This window comes from Euleptes europaea, chromosome 6 (assembly GCF_029931775.1).
Source record: "Euleptes europaea isolate rEulEur1 chromosome 6, rEulEur1.hap1, whole genome shotgun sequence".
NCBI classification, from domain to species: Eukaryota; Metazoa; Chordata; class Lepidosauria; order Squamata; family Sphaerodactylidae; genus Euleptes; species Euleptes europaea.
In genome coordinates, this window is record NC_079317.1 from 406,348 (window position 1) to 422,830 (window position 16,483).

The 16,483-nt window shown below is 49.9% G+C and overlaps 1 protein-coding gene across 1 annotated transcript; it reads left to right on the forward strand.

The window, feature by feature from the left end:
- Window positions 1–844: 844 nt before the first annotated feature.
- On the forward strand, window positions 845–4,876 carry LOC130479719 (vitelline membrane outer layer protein 1-like). The gene is made up of 3 exons (XM_056852127.1): window positions 845–1,036; window positions 2,309–2,403; window positions 4,552–4,876. The coding sequence occupies exons 1-3, from the start codon at window positions 845–847 to the stop codon at window positions 4,874–4,876; spliced, it is 612 nt and encodes a 203-aa protein (XP_056708105.1).
- Window positions 4,877–16,483: the final 11,607 nt, after the last annotated feature.

Consider the following 16,483-nt stretch of genomic DNA (forward strand, 5'->3'; position numbering starts at 1 on the left):
AGCCCTGCTGAGTAAATAATCCCCCAGTTAACGATTGACACCAGAGAGGCCTTTGCAGCCGTGGAAGGGGAAGAGTGACAGAGCTGAGTACACCCCAAGGGAGAGAAGAGAGGGGGCTTTGGGGTGGATGGAGGGACAGGGCACAGACAGTGGGCAGGAGGGCCAGGGAAGTCTTCTACCCCTGGGACTGGTGGCACATGGAGGTTGCTCTGCCATGAGGCAACATTAGAGTCCCTCTTCACCACCGGTGGGAGGTTTTTGGGACGGAGCCTGAGGAGGGTGGGGTTTGGGGAGGGGAGGGACTTCTGTGTCATAGAGTCCAATTGCCAAAGTGGCCATTTTCTCCAGGTGAACTGATCTCTGTCGGCTGGAGATCAGTGGTAATAGCAGGAGATCTCCAGCTAGTACCTGGAGGTTGGCAACCCTAGGAAAGGAAGCCCCAAAGCAGTCAGCGGGGGTGACCATGGGGAAACATCCCTACATAAAAGGTCTGAGTCTTTTGCACCCCTAAACGTGGTTGCCTCAAGCAATCGTGAGGGGGGCGAGGGCCGTCAGGCTGTCCCACAAGCAGTGTGCATTTGAGGCCTCTGGCATTTCCCCACTGAGCCCTGATGTGTTGCTACGTAGGAGGAACTTCCTACATCAGACGGACACCTTGTGGGTGAGGCCTGGAGCCTCTCACTCACCTCTGTGCACCTCCGTGGGGCTGGTCAGGGAGCCCCAGTCACGCTGACCTCAGCCTGGGAGATAAGGTCTCCGTTTCACCACCAGGGAAAGGGGGCGTTACCAGTCAGAGACAGAAACGCACTTCCTAGCTGGACACAGGTTGGCGTCGGTGAACATCATGCACACATCTGTGGGCATCATATTCTGCCTTTTTCTCAGTCTCACTGGGGGATTTGAACACCTGACAAAGGCCAGAAGACCCCCAAATGATAAGCAGGTCATCAGTGTTGAGAAGGGAGGCCCCCAGGGCATCTGGGGAAGGCCGGAATTCTGCCCGGAAGGCACCTGTGCCAATGGCTTTAAGCTGCAGGTACGTAAGCGGGGGCTTAGGTGGCAATGAAGAGTGAGCGTAAGGGGAGGAATCGAACTCGTGGGCCCGTAGGTGCATGCAACTGGGTGGCATGCACTGGGAAATGGTCAGGATTTTCAGCCAAGGCTGCCTGGGGAAAGCGCGGGCCAGTCGGGGGGCTGCCCACTTACCTGAGGCTGCAGCAGGGGGGTTCTGGGGAGGCAAAGAAGATGAGCCAAGAGAGAAAAGAAAGGAGCACCGCTGACTGTGGGCTGCAGCCAGTGAGAAGAAGGGTGTTAAAGCTTATCTTTGCCCCATTATTGAGTGGGGTGGAAGTCCGGGGGAAAGAGGGCCGTGGAGCAGAGGCAGGGCCAGGCTGTCGGAAGTTAGGAAAAGCTTCTTAACAATTCAGTGGTGGAATCGGTTGCCTGGGGAGGTGGTGGGTTCTCCCTCCTTGGAGATGCTTAAGTGGAGGTTGGGTGATTATTAGTCAGGGGTGCTTCAGGTCATCCTGCTATGCCCAGGGGGTTGGGTTGGATGCTCTTTAGGCCCCTTTCAACTGCTTAGTTCTCTGATCAGCCAGCCCTGGCATCTGGATAGGGTCCCCCCCCCCATGTCAGGGCACAGAAGAGCCCACGGGGCCCAGTATTGTAACTTGAGGACAAGGCAAGGGGAGGGGCAGAAGGGCAGCCCTGTCTGGGTCTTGCTGGACATGAAGATTGACCAATGGAGCTGCCCACCAGGTAGGGAAGCCCGCCTGCCATGCTGGAAACCCTGGCAGAGCCCTCTTTTACCTGGTTGATGATTGCACGCACATTTTATTTGGGAGACATATACAGCCCAGTATAACAACTTGTAGACAATCCAACCGCATATTTGTATAATTGGAAATATAGTGTACAACCTACATACATGCCTGGTCTGATATATACTTGTCTGTATATGTATATATATCTGTATGTTTTACATGGGTTTAAATTGACCACTGAGGAAGGTCAAACAGGCCGAAATGCGTCTGTCACGTGGTTACAGTATATCAACCTCAGGAAATGCCATTGTGCTGTTTTAATGATGTTTTAAAATAATTTTTATCCTGACATAGCGCCTTAAATAAATTATATTTTCTTTATCCATTGATTTTATTTATCCCACCCAACCTTGGGTGCCCAGAGCCCTCCTTCCCGGCAGCATCTGCCAAGGGACCTTCAGGCGGGCCCCTTGGGATTGCCCGGCACTTTCCTGCTGCTCCCATGACATCCAGTATCCATTTTGTCTCCAATTTCCCCCTTAAAGGTTCACTCCCCAGCCCACGGCACAGACAAGACGGGTGTGAATGGGGTCAAGTTGCGCTGCTCGGATCTGTCTGCCGTCACGTCCACTGTGGGGCCGTGAGTAACACTCCTTCTCCCAGATCAGGGTGCAGGTTGGGGAGTGGGGAGTGTTCTTTCCCCTCGGATGAGAGCCAGCTGGAGGGGGCTCTTTTGGCAACGGGACCGCTCGAAGCCCCCACCACATGCACCAAGACAGATCACTTGCTGCTGCTGTGTCCGTTGGTCCAGACTAATCTGCTCCGGTTTCATCTGCAGCATTAGCTGCGTGGCTTTCATTTCCTGCTTTATGGAGAAGGATGCCGTGGAAGGGAAGGAGGAAAAAGTTCCTTTGCTGCATCCCTTCACTGACCTAGTCACAAGTCAGCGTGGTGTAGTGGTTAAGAGCGGTAGACTCTAATCTGGAGAACCGGGTTGGTTTCCCCACTCCTGCACATGAAGCCAGCTGGGTGACCTTGGGCCAGTCACAGTTCTCTTCGAGACAGCGTGGTGTAGTGGTTAAGAGCGGTCGACTCTAATCTGGAGAACCGGGGTTGATTCCCCACTACTCCACATGAGTGGAAGACGCTAATCTGGTGAACCGGGTTGGTTTCCCCACTCCTCCACATGAAGCCTGCTGGGTGACCTTAGGCTAGTCACAGCTCTCTTACAGTTCTCTCAGCCTCACCTACCTCACAAGGTGTCTGTTGCGGAGAGGAAGGGAAGATGATTGTAAGCCGCTTTGAGACTCCTTTAGGTAGAAAAATCAGGGTATAAAAACCTACTCTACTTCTTCTGAACTTGAGTGGGTGGCTGAAGTGAAAATCTTTGGCTCCCCTGAAGTGAAAATCTGAGCGGGATGCCAATCTACTCACAGCTTGAGCGTTAAACTCCCTGGCAGCCGTTTGAGAAGTGCTTCTTTCATGACGGCTCGGAGGGGACACGTGTGCCATGTATATGCAGAACTCCCTTGGAAGCGACATTTACGAACATACATTCTAATTCTGAAAGCAATTTAATAGGCTGTGGATTATGGCAGATTGACTGTCACTGACAAGTTTTTAGGGAAGTGCACAGAATGTTTGTGTTCGGCTTATTCTGTTCCTTAAAACTCTGGGTTCATTAATATCCTCGTTAGACCAGGTGTTCAGGGTTGTTAATATATTTGTATGACATTTGCACCGGTTTCAAGGATAAACACATGCCCAGATGTATTTTTTTGTTTGTCTCCCAGGCAACTGGAATGAAATTCTCAGAAGCTGTTTCCCTCACCCAAGGGTCCTCACCTCCCAAATTTCTGGCACATGGGAGAGAGCATCTGAGCTCTTGAGTTAATTAGAGGCACCAACACACTTTGTTGGGTCTAACTGTCCTTCTCTTTATCCAGTTTGGAGGAAACATTCAGGAACTGTAAGCCCTCACATGGGGGATCCTAAGTGCCCAATTGTGGAGAGGAGAAAGGACTGCAGTGGGCCTCCCAGTACTATCCCCCCCTTGCAGAGGGGGCTCACGGGGACCGGGGACCGAGTTGATCACCTGTGCTTTGTCACTGCCAGACAGAAGCTCCGCCTCGGCCTCTTTTCAAACATGCCAGACGTGGGGGGAGGAAATTGGGCAGGATTGTGGAGGGGTTGCTGTGGCTCCCTGGTAGAGCATCTGCTTGGCATGCAGAAGGTCCCAGGTTCAAAACTACTACTTGATCTTTGTGATTTAGGATGCTTGTGATTGCACCCGGGACCTTCTACCTGCAGATCAAGTGTGCTCTCCCACCGAGTCATGACCCCTCCCCTCTACCAGGGCTCTTATATTCAGAAATTCTTAGGCCCTCTTTCACCAACTGGAGGATCACCTTCTCCAAGCTCCTTTAGGTGGTTTGGAGTGGTGGACTCTGATCTGGAGAACTGGGTTTGATTCCCCACTCCTCCACATGAGTGGCGGAGGCTAATCTAGTGAACTGGATTTGTTTCCCCACTCTTACACAGTGTGTCTGTTGTGGGGAGGGGAAAGGAAGGTGATTGTAAGCTGGTTTAAATCTCCCTTAAGTGGTAGAGAAAGTCGGCATATAAAAACCAACTCTTCTTCTTCTTCTCCTCCTTCTCCTCTTTCTCCTCCTCCTCTTCCTCCTCTTTCAAAGGCCTCAACTTCCACCCGCAGTAATAGAGCCATTCCCTACAAGCAAACAGCAAACTCACACCATGTTCTTCTTCCTTCTTTCTGCTTGTTCTTCAGGTGGGGAGCCTGGTCTGCTGCTCGCCTGTGCTCCGATGGCAACCTGGACTCTTTTGCCTTGCAAACACAAGACGCAACTTCTCATGACAACATGGCAGTTACCAACGTCGTGTTCACGTGCTCCTCCTCTCGCAAACCCCTGGCGGGGGATGGGCTGGCCGAAGGCGTGCTTGGAGATTGGAGCAACAGGTGCCATGAAGGCGGCATCTGCGGCATCCGGACCAAGGTGCAGAATCCTCAGGAGCACGAGGACGAGACAGCCCTGAACAATGTCCAGTTTTATTGCTGCTCGTGCCCGTCTTCCAAGCCCCACCATTTTCCATAGGCCCGCCAGGCCCAAGGGTCCTTGTACTCAATAAGCCTTCATGATGGAAGAAACCTTAGAATCTCTGGGGATCTAACTTGCCATGAGAGACATGAGGCTCAGGTCCTGGCCTTGGTGGTGGATGGCTGCAGCAAGTTCAGGCCCCGGGGGTTGTGTGGGTCACTGAGGAACCACCTGGCTAGGCTCAGGGTAAGTTGCTGCAGCAAGGAGATGGTGTGACTGTGCGGTCCAGGTTTCATCACTTTGCTGCTCTGCCTCTTCTGGGTGGATTTCGTGGTGTCCTCCCTCCTGAGCAGACCCAGCAGAGAGGAGGCCTCAGGCTACGGGGCAGTTGTGCGCCCTTCTGCTTTGGGCCCATTTCCTTCTGTTTCTCCAGGGCTGATGGCAGGGGTGGGGCTCCAGAATGGGATGGGGAGACACAGCCAGTGTGGAGGGAGGTGACTCTGAGTCACAGGATAGAGCAGGGCCCAGGCAGGAGCTCCATGTCCTGGGGTGGGCACTATGCCTGACCCCCCCAGAGGGTCCGGGGATTCTGCCTCCTCGCCTCCAGAATCAGTCTTTGGAAGGTCATGGGTCATAAAATGGTGGGAAAGAGGCAAAGGTTAATAACCAGAGTGGAGGGACAGCGAAGAACTCCCTGCTGGTCTCTGGGGCCCAGCCCCCTCCTCCCCAGGCCAACTAGATAGGGTTCACCACTGGTGGGAGAAGTGGGTGGCAACCCTATCAGACATGGGAGACTCAACTGTGGCTGTCTGACTATATCATGGCAGAAAAGTGGGAGGGGAGGGGAAGGGAGGGGAGAAAGAAGTCTCCTGATCCCTTCTGCCCTCAACGGCAACTGCCACCACAAAGGATCGCTGTGCTTTCCCTGCAGATTGGTTCTTGTAGGTTATCCGGGCTGTGTGACCGTGGTCTTGGTATTTTCTTTCCTGACGTTTCTCCAGCAGCTGTGGCAGGCAGCTTCAGAGTAGTAACACTGAAGGACAGTGTCTCTCAGTGTCAAGTGTATAGGAAGAGTAATATATAGTCAGAAAGGGGGGGGTTGAGCTGAATCATTGTCCTGCAAAAAGTAACAAAGGTAATGTGCTAACCATTGTCCTGTAAGTATCCAGATAATGTGCTAATGTTAATATGGAACCATTGTATCCTGAAGTGATCTGTTAATGTGTGAAATCCAAAGCTAATCTGCATGGCTATTGTGGACTGTAGTCTTTGTTAGTCTGGAGGTTTTTCAGGACAGGAAGCCAAGCCTTATGCATTCTTAAACTCTCTTCTTTTCTGTTAAAGTTGTGCTGATGTTTATGAATTTCAATGGCTTCTCTGTGCAATCTGACAAAATAGTTGGTAGAATGGTCCAGTCTTTCAGTGTCTTGGAATAAGACCCTGTGTCCTGTTTGTGTCAGTCCATGTTCAGCCACTGCTGATTTCTCAGGTTGGCCAAGTCTGCAGTATCTTTCATGTTCTTTTATCCTTGTTTGTATGCTGTGTTTTGTGGCCTCTCTTGGCTACAGATGGCTCTAAGGGGGGGGGAAGGCTCTTCCCTCCGACTCCTTTGAGCACTGGGGATACCGGGAGGGTCAAAGAAGGACAGACCTTTCAAGGGGTGTGTCCCGGGGCCTGAAAGCATCCTTGAACAAGAGCCCCACTTTCAATCCAAGGATGAGACGTGTGCCGGCAGTTCAAATCCCTCTCAGGAAGGGCAGATGGCAGCCAAAATTAGTTACACCATTACTGATGAGGAGAAAGGAGAGGGGAGAAGCAATCACAAAGGATAGAACAGTCTTGTGCAAAGGTTAAATAATGTATTAATAATGCAAATTTCAATTGCCTCTGAACAAATGATTTGATCTTTAAAGGGAGCCCCTCCCCCAGCTTTGGAGCCACTTATGGATGGGGGGGAGTGGGTAGAGACCATTTGCTCCAGGAGAGTTCAATCATAGAATCAGAGTTGGAAGGGACCACCAGGGTAATCTAGTCCAACCCCCTGCACAATGCAGGAAATTCACAACTACCTCCCCCCCACACACACACAGTGACCCCCTACTCCATGCCCAGAGGATGGCCAAGATGCCCTTCCTCTCATGATCTCCCTAAGGTCATAGAATCAGCATTGCTGACAGATGGCCATCTAGCCTCTGCTTAAAAACCTCCAGGGAAGGAGAGCTCACCATCTCCCGAGGAAGCCTGTTCCACTGAGGAACCGCTCTGACTGTTAGGAAATTCTTCCTAATGTCTAGACTGAAACTCTTTTGATATTAATTTCAACCCGTTGGTTCTGGTCTGACCTTCTGGGGCAACAGAAAACAACTTGGCACCATCCTCAATATGACAGCCCTTCAAGTATTCAAAGATGGTTATAGTGTCCCCTCTCAGTCTTCTCCTCTTCAGGCTAAACATACCCAGCTCCTTCAACCTTTCCTCATAGGACTTGGTCTCCAGACCCCCCACCATCTTTGTTGCCCTCCTCTGGACCCGTTCCAGCTTGTCTACATCCTTCTTAGATTGCCTGGTCATAGAGGGCCAGGGGGTGAGAGGTATGGGTAGGGCCCTGGGCCACTGTGCCAACAGAGCTCCCACACTGCAACCAGGGGTGGTGATCTGAGAAAATACGAGACAGAGGTGGCAAGGGAGGAAAGGGCCTGACAAATCATTTCACAAGGACGGATCCTTGCCCTTGTCAGTCTCTGTGGCTATCCAGCTGCATATAACTGACGTGTCTTCAACACTTAATCCTCCCAATATACTCAGTTGCCATTTCGTGTGAACAGGGCCACATGTGTATTCTCCGTGCACATGCATTACTTGAATACAGGACCCCAGATTTTTGAGGGAACTCATATGTGTGTACCAAGGATGTGTGTACACACGTATCTACACTGCCCTGTTCACACAAAATGGTGACCACTCATATCAAGAGGGCGGAGAGTAGCGTATGCTCCCCTGACACATGGTTGGAGCACGAAAACCCCACACCCCAAATACCAGAACTTGGGGCTGCCCAATTAAGTTGATGGTCAATAGGTTCAGGGTGGCCAAAAGGAAAGACTCCTTTACTCAATGAGTGATTAACATGTGAAATTCGCTGCTAGAGGATGTGGTGATGGCCACGAGCATAGATGGCTTTTCAGAGGGATTAGATAGAAACATGGAGAAGTCCATCAGTGTCTACTAGCCGTGGTGCCTTCAGGTTTACAGGCAGTAAACCTTTGACTACCAAGGCCACAAGGCAGTATCAGGTGAAGGCCTTGGCTGCTATGCTCTGGCTGGCCACTGTGTGAGACAGGATGCTGGACTAGGGGGACACTGGTCTGATCCAACAGGACTCTCCTGATGTTCTTATGAAGGCCTCGGCCTCTATGCCATGTTGCTGGACCTCCAGAGGAACTGTGTGTGGCTACTGTGTAAGACAGGATGCTGGACCAGGTGGACTCTCCCTGGTCTGATCCAGCAGGGCTCTCCTGATGTTCTTATGAAGGCCTCGGCCTCTGTGCCCTGTTGCTGGCCCTCCAGAGGAACTGGCTGGCCACTGTGTAAGATGGGATGCTGGACTAGATGGACCCTCACTGGTCTGATCCAACAGGGCTCTTCTGGTGTTCTTGGACTTATGAAAACAGCTCCAGGGATCCAGATTTGGGGGCACCTTTGCTGAAGCCCATGCTGGGTTTCCTTTCCTTCCTATACAAGCCACATTGGTGTTACTCATTATTCATTTAATTGTCCACACATGGCCATACATACCCGAGATGCGTGGCCAGGCATGCCAGCTCCTCCTCTGTGAATACCTCAACCCCCTTTGGCTCATCCCTACATGTAACACCTTCTGTGGTACAGAGTGGTTTCTGTCTCTCTCTTTCTGGCCATAATATTCTTAACTTAAACATTTCTAGGCCCAAAATAACAGTTCCTGCTACTCAGTCTGGGCATAAACAGTATTATAACTTGCAGGGTCTGTAAAGTGCAAGGTGCATTTTTTTTATCCTCCTCCTGTTTTTTCTCAGAACAACTGTGCAGAGGTAGCCTAGGCAGAGAGCCAGTGACACGCCCAGCACCACAGCGAGATCTGAACCCAGCTCTCCCACCAGCCCTAGTCTGGCTGCCTATCTGCTCTACCACTGTTTTTCACTGTAGACAATGTCATTCTCTCTGGAGTATTTGGAGTGAACCCCACCAAAGCACCAGAGGGCAGAAACAGGACAGATAAAGGAGCCAGTGAGTTTGAAGTGGAAGAGACAGAGAGGGAGAACTGACAGGTGGCTGGAGGATCCCTTTGTCTCTGTCTGATACTCTGCCCCTCTCTCTCAGGGCCTGAGGGGTGGCTACTGGATCTCCATGCCTCCCAGGAGCCCCTTGGCGCCTTCTCTGCTTCTATTTATGATTTGTTTAAAATGTGCGATAGCTTTAAAGTCAGCACCCAAGGAAGTAATGCTGCATTAAAAAAATAATAATCTGAAAATGCAGAATCCACATAGACTGAAAAACAAACATTTTGACCTGTGGAACTTACATAAGGAGGAGTTCCAGAGATGTTTCCCCAAACAAAGTTTTCCTGAGGATCTACTTAACTTCTTTCTAAATGAGCCTAGAACCAGAGGCAAGTCGGGAGGAGGCAGCCACCACCTTTGCAGACAACAACAACAAAATAGTCAGAGTTCTGAAAACCAAGAAAATCACGACGTGCCAAGAACATCTTTCTGGCTGAGAGGGCCACAACGTGGCAAATGTGGAGAATTGTGGATGAGTATAAAGTGATGCATGTTGGGGAAGAAACCCTAATGCACTGATGGAATCTGAACTGGGAGAGGGTAGCAAATTAAAGTACGAGGCAGGAAGGAGTGGTTTGGAGCGGTGGAGTCTGATCTGGAGAACCAGGTTTGATTCCCCACTCCTCCACCATGTGGAGGAGTGGGGAATTGAAATGCCCAGATATAAGGGCTGGTATAAAATACTACGTACTCATATGCACACACATGGAAGCTTTGGGGAAGTTGGCATCCAGGAATCATAAACCAACAAATCATGCTCTCTGTGCCTGGTACGGCCTTTCACCAGTAGAGAGCTCTGAATTACCTTCATCCTTAGGAATGTGTTTTCTACTTCCAAGATCACAAGACCCCTAGCACTTGCTTAGAGATGCCTTTGGGCAATATCTATAGGCTATGCTAATTAGAGTGGAGTAGACACCTAATGTGCATTGGTGCTTTTGTGTATCAATCTGCTTGTCAGCAGCCATGGGCCTGCCCCATGCGAATGCATAAATGATACTGACTTTCCTTTGTTTCTCTGGTGAGTAACTCTGCATCTTATTTGTGGGTTATTTCACCCCAGGTCTGTGTTTAGCTAAATAAAGAACTGTTGCTTTTAACCTCCTCCTAGTTGTCTTTATTGGACTCTATAAGACAACCAGGCACTTCAGAATCAAACCTGGTTCTCCAGATCAGACTCCACCGCTCCAAACCACTCCTTCCTGCCTTGTACCCACTCCTCCACACGAAGCCAGCTAGGTGACCTTTGGCTAGTCACAGCTCTCTCAGCTCCACCTACCTCACAGAATATCTGTTGTGGGGAGGGGAAGGGAAGGGGATTGTAAGCCGGTTTGATTCTTCCTTAAGTGGTAAAGAAAGTTGGCATATAAAAACCAACTCTTCTTCCTCTTCCTCACCGTTGGATGCGGGACCTACGGAGCCAACTGAGTGGTGCCTCTCTGGTTTCCTTAGCCATCGGATCTGACCAGGCTCATCACTCACCCCTCTGCCGTGTGAATGTGGACCTCGGGTGGGTGAATCTGAGCTGACTTTGTCTGGGTAGAGCATGGAGACATCCTAAAGGCGGCACGGCCTTCCAGGTCCCCTGGCTACCCTCCCCAGCGCAGCCTGCCTGTCTTCAAAGAGCCGGCTGTGAGCTATCGATTTGCTTCTCCCAAGGAGGCAGCCGAGTCCCTCCTGCAGCTTCACATCAAAGGCAGGGAGAGGCAAAAGGCTCAGCGGTGAAGAAGGCCCAGCCCCAGAAAGGGGAGGAACTGCTCAGGCTGCCCCCCCCCCCCCGGCCAAGGGACTCCAACTGGATTATAGCCCCATGACCCCTATCCAAAGGTGTTGGGGGGGGGTATGTGTGCAAAAGGCCCTGGGGGCCGCACCTTCTGCAGCTGTGTCGGAGGGGAAGCGTCCTTCTCTTGGCCTTGGGGAACGGCAGGCGTCAGCATCCCGCCTGCCAGAGCTTTATTGATTGACATTCTTCTATGCTGCCTCTCCTGCTTGAGGCAGCTTACAATTAAAACAATGTGAAAATAACAATTTAAAAAATCTTTCTCTGGCCTTCCTGACACATATTACCTCTGCTGCTCTTAAGCCCTATTGCTTCCCTTTAAGTGCCAGAACCACCTACCGGCCTCCCTCACCTCGAAACGAAGCTGCTGGACTCCCCCCAGCAAAGGCTGACAGGAGACCCCCCCCCCCCGGCCTTCCTGGAGGGAGGGTCTGCCAGGATTGCTGCTCCAAATCCTCATCCGGTCCAGCGTCTCCTGCCCACCTCTCGGCCTCTGCCCCCAGCCTGGTGAGGGAGCTGCGGGTGTTTTTAGCTTCTTAAATGCGGCCTGAAAATGCATCTTCCTTGTTCAGACTTTTCTCGGCATTGATTTTGGGCTGTGGTGTGGAGCTATTTTAGCTATTGATTGCATACAATTGCTGCCTTGTGCTGAATTCCATGAATGAATGGCGGGGAACCTATGAGGACAATGAGGCATCTGGTGTGAAAACAAAGAGCCCCTCTCGCCCTGGAGACTGGAAAAGAGGCTCTGCTTGGACTTCATAAACACCCAGGCTCCACCCCCAACCCTAGATGTGTTCCTGCCCCAGGTAGCAAGGGACAAGCCCGAAGGGATACTAGGAGTGTTATGAAAGGAGAATCGGGGTCTTAGAATATCACTGGTTTATCCTTTGCAGTGGGGTCATGATGAAATCCTGGCCCTACTTCCCAGGAAGTGAGGGACAGGTACATGGTGACTGACTAAGCTGGGAAAGGAAACTGAATCCCATGAACAATTTCACCATTTGGCTCAGCTGTCAGAGTGTTGTAATGGATTGTTACTGGTTTCCCTTTTGGCAGGTTACACATGAGCACATGAAGCTGCCTTCTACTGAATCAGACCCTCCTGGGTCCATTAAAGTCAGTATTGTCTACTCAGACCGAAAGCGGCTCTCCAGGGTCTCAGGCAGAGAGAGGTCTTTCACATCACCTACTTGCCTGGTCCCTTTGAACAGGAGATGCCGGGACCTTCTGCATGCCAAGCAGAGGCTCTGCCACTGAGCCACGGCCCCTCTCCTTGGATTAAAGGTTAATCTACTTTAATGCAGACATTCGCAGTGATTGGTCAAGAGCAGCACTGGAGGGAAACTTTGAGCCTGCACCCTAACTTCTGATTTGCTCTCAAGAAGGAACTCATGTGAGCAGTCGGACCCCCTCCTCCGGTTAAAGGGCTTCATGGAGGCCAGGGGGTCTCCAAGACTGACTCCAAAGCAGGGCACCCCTCCCCACAAAATGGATGCCCCTCAGAGAGTTTTGGGATCTGGTTTGTTGTGTTCAAGCATGGGAAGGAAGGAGGTTGGCAGTTGAACTTTTCCTCTGGCCCTTAAGGTGTGCCTGGCTGGACAAAGGGGCTAGCGAAACCCCATTGTGTCACCCTCAGATTATTTAATCAGCGCTCTGAGCAGACCATGACTCACCCTACCTGCACCCATTGATCTCCAATCAATCAGGGGATTCTTTTGGGTCCTGATGACCCACCTAGCCTCTCCCACCCTTGTGTCGTAACCCCAGAAGAGCAATCAATTCTTTGTTCTCTGGCTTTCCTGCTAGAATACCTCATACCGCCTCAGGACCCATTTTTGGGTATAAATACTGCTCCTTTGGCCATCACATTGTGTGTGTGTCTTGGATCCGTGCACCTACCCCCACTTGCGTGTGGGCCTTTCTCCTTTTCTTCCAGAAAATGCTGGTTGTTTTCCTCCGCAGCCCTACTCTCATGGATGTCCCTTCAAGACTGGAGAGCCACTGTGGTGTAGTGGTTAAGAGCAGTGGTTTGGAGGGGTGGAAAGGAGATGGAACTACCGGGCATCCGGCTCCTCTGGACCCAGCACAGACGAGCAGCCCCTCCACTCAGCAAGGCTTAAATGCCCAGGTGGGCCACTGACTGGGCATCGCCAAAGGAGGGCTGCATTGCCAGCTGTGAAGCAGGGGCCCTTGGGGCAAGAGGCCAGAGACCAGCAGTCTGGGGACAAGAAGGGGGCTGGCTGGCGTGTCAGACAATCGTGCCATCTTCCCTCCCCTGCTGACTGTGTGTTTCCCCTTATAATTCCACAACAGAAAGCACCAGAGCCTTACTTACCTGCTTTAAAAATGAGAGTTGGAACCAGCATTATGGCACGTTGAGTTTTTCAAGCAAAGATTCTTTAAGGTAATTTTGTATGGAAAATGTGTGTTCATTATTTAATACATTATAAAAATACCAACACTTTGTATAAGAATAATTATATATGGTCTTTAGTTTTGGCTTTGGCACCACTTCGGTGGTGAAAGTGTGATTATTAATCAGGGGAATGTTTCCATATTATCATGCCCACTGAGAGGATTTGGGTGGGCGGCATCAGGCACACCAATGCACCAGTGAGCTGAGCAACATCACTTCAGTGGAAAACAGTTCTGAATGTGCTATATAGTTCATGTTTGGTGTGTTTTCAAGAAACAAAAGGTGATATTTATGACTTTTCCTGCCCCCCCACCCACAGATTGAGGTATAACATTTTCCAAGCCAGCCAGGAGGGTTTGATTTTCCCCCCTCCAAGAGATCAATCTACAAAGCTGAGGAGGAAACAGAAGGAAACCTCGGATGAAAAGAGGCCTTGTGAAAGAGTTAAACGGTCAGAGAAGCGTCGTGGCTAACTGCTCTCAGCCTTTCTGGGACAGATTGCTGTAAGATTGCAACAAAGAGGCACTTTGCCCCTGCACAAGCATATAGTCCAGCATTTGAATGGTGCTGATCTAAAGAATAAGAGGATCAGAGAATCTCTATGTTACTGAAACTTAAAGAGCAGGTTGCAGAGTTCAGTGCTGCAGCCAAGGAGGGGGGCACTGCTCGAGCAATAGATTCAAGCTCCTGGAGGGTCCTTTTCAGGGGTGGGGAAAAAACAAAACAGTAAAATATTGGCGGACAGGAAGCTGCTTTCCGGATTGCAATCAAGCCAAGGGAAATATTTCAAAATAAGTTGACAGAAAGGCCGCCTTCAGCCAAGAGAGAGGCTGAGTTTTAGCAGCTGGGCCTAACAGACTGGAAATGGAGTTTTAAAAGCTCTCATCAAGGCAATTTCTCCTAGTCTCGGTCTGAGGAATTATTTGGAGGGGGAAAGGGATCTCAGCTTCACAAACTTAAGGCACATCTTGAGACTCTATGGTCAAGGGAAAAGATGCAACAGAACCATCAAAAGCAGTAGAGGAACCCCAAGAGTCACCCCAAGATTTCCTTGTCAGATTGCTGGATTAGAGACAAAAGATCCTGTTTGCCTCCCAAGAAACAACTTCTGGCACTGCCTTAGCACAAAACCTGCTGCAGCATCCCCTTCTTACAGGATTACAGAGTGATAACATTAGGATCATGATGCAGCCTTAATTAAATAGCTCAATTCCAGTCCAGTAGCATTTTAGAGGTCAACAAGATTTTCAGGGTATAAGCTTTCAAGAGTCAAAGCTCCCTTCGTCAGGTAAGGAATACTTACAAGATGTCATAACCAAGTCTGTGCTTAGAATAAGGATGGAAGATTCTGCCTCTGTGTAGATTATCAGGAACCGGACAGAAAAACTGTACCAGGCAGCCCATCCCTCAAATTCAGGATGTACTTAAGGGATTGGGAGGAAAATCTTGGTTATCTGTCAGACCATGGGAAAGCATACAACCAAGGATACATCTCATTACAAAGTCATAATCTGAGTACCTTTGCTACACTTTGGGGTCTGTATGATTGGGCTGGGATTCCATTTGGACTGATCAATGTACCTGTAGCCTTCCAGAGATGTATGCAAGAATGCCTTGAAGATTGTAGAGATGAAATGGTCATTCCATACCTAGGTGATATTCTAGTTTACCGTGGCACCTGTTATCCAAATAGATACATGTGTCAGGCCCATAACATGCAACACATCCTTTACATGTGAAGGGTCAGACTGCATCACCAGAGCAACTGTTTTGGGGATGAGCAGTCTGGTGTATACCCGGGTTCCAATTTAGCACAACACTCTGATTGGGAAGGAAAAATGAGACGTAGAACCTCCAAATCAATCTTTATTCCCCTAACAAGATACAAGGCTACAAAGATGAAATGCCAGGGAAAGCAAAAACAGAAAATAAGGTTGCAATAAGCTCTGCATTCCTGGCAATGCTTCCCTCGGTTGTTGCCTAATTAGGGCATAAACATGAACTCTAAGGAGAAATAAAGGGTGAAAAGAGAAACATACGTTATCCATTGGCTGTGATCCTGGGCAGAAGAGAAGGAAAGGTGTTTTGAGAGGAAGAAAAAATCTAAACCAAAACCCACCATGAAGTTGGGGGTCCCAGGTGAGGGATTTCAGTGATTCAGCAATAGGGTGAAAGTCTGGAAAGTAATTGAGCTGCAAGGCTGGGGAAGGAGACTTGGAAATAGGGTTGCCAGGTCCCTCTTTACCACCGGCAGGAGGTTTTTGGGGTGGAGTCTGAGGAGGGTGGAGTTTGGGAAGGGGAGGGACTTCAATGCCATAGAGTCCAATTTTCATAGCGCTCATTTTCTTCAGGGGAACTGATCTCTATCAGTTGTAATAGCAGGAGATCTCCAGCTAGTACCTGGAGGTGGGCAACCCTACTTGGATACAAAACAGCCTTGGGAGGGGGCTGGAATCCAGGGTTTTCAGCAGAAGAAGGCGTGGGAAGCAGAACGCATGACAAAGCTGTAGGGGCTTGAGATGCCCTTTTTAAGGGCTTTGGAAAGGATGTGGGATCCACAGCCTGATTAAATCAAAAGTGCGTGTGGGGTACTAAACTCATGAGGTAGGAAGAGGGTTTTTAAGCGAGGTGACTGATTTTGCAGAACTGGGGAATGGCATGGGCAGGCCCTACAAACTTGATGATATTTCCCCAGGTTTGGAATCAAATTGCTGTTGTGGCTGGTTAAGGGGAGAGTTCTACGGCTGTAGGTTATTAACTAGCAACCCTGAGTCAATCAGTCTTGGGTGTAACTGGACACTGAGGATAACTGGCCTGTAATCAATGTGCTGTTTGTGGCTTTCCAGCAGGTGAGCATGCCCACACAGGAGCATTTAGAGGGAATCTTTGCTAGTTTAGGGGGCCTTGTTTTGATATCAAGCTGATATCATTTTATCCAGGCCTTTAGCAACTAAATTAGAGGGTATTCGTGGTGTGTGCAAGTGTGAGGGCCTCTGTAGGGGACCAGCCTTATTCACAACACACCTTTGAGGAAGAACGTAAGGAAGGTGTCTCAACATCTACAAAAATATGGCACCAAACTCAAAGCTTCCACGTGTAATTTCTTTAAAAGACAAGAATGTTACTTAGGAGCAAGGATATCTACT

Coding starts and splice junctions, on each gene's coding strand:
- LOC130479719 (XM_056852127.1), top strand. CDS start 845: ATGCACACATCTGTGGGCATCATATTCTGCCTTTTTCTCAGTCTCACT. Junction 1,037..2,308: donor CCAATGGCTTTAAGCTGCAG/GTACGTAAGCGG, acceptor TCCCCCTTAAAG/GTTCACTCCCCAGCCCACGG. Junction 2,404..4,551: donor GTCACGTCCACTGTGGGGCC/GTGAGTAACACT, acceptor CTTGTTCTTCAG/GTGGGGAGCCTGGTCTGCTG.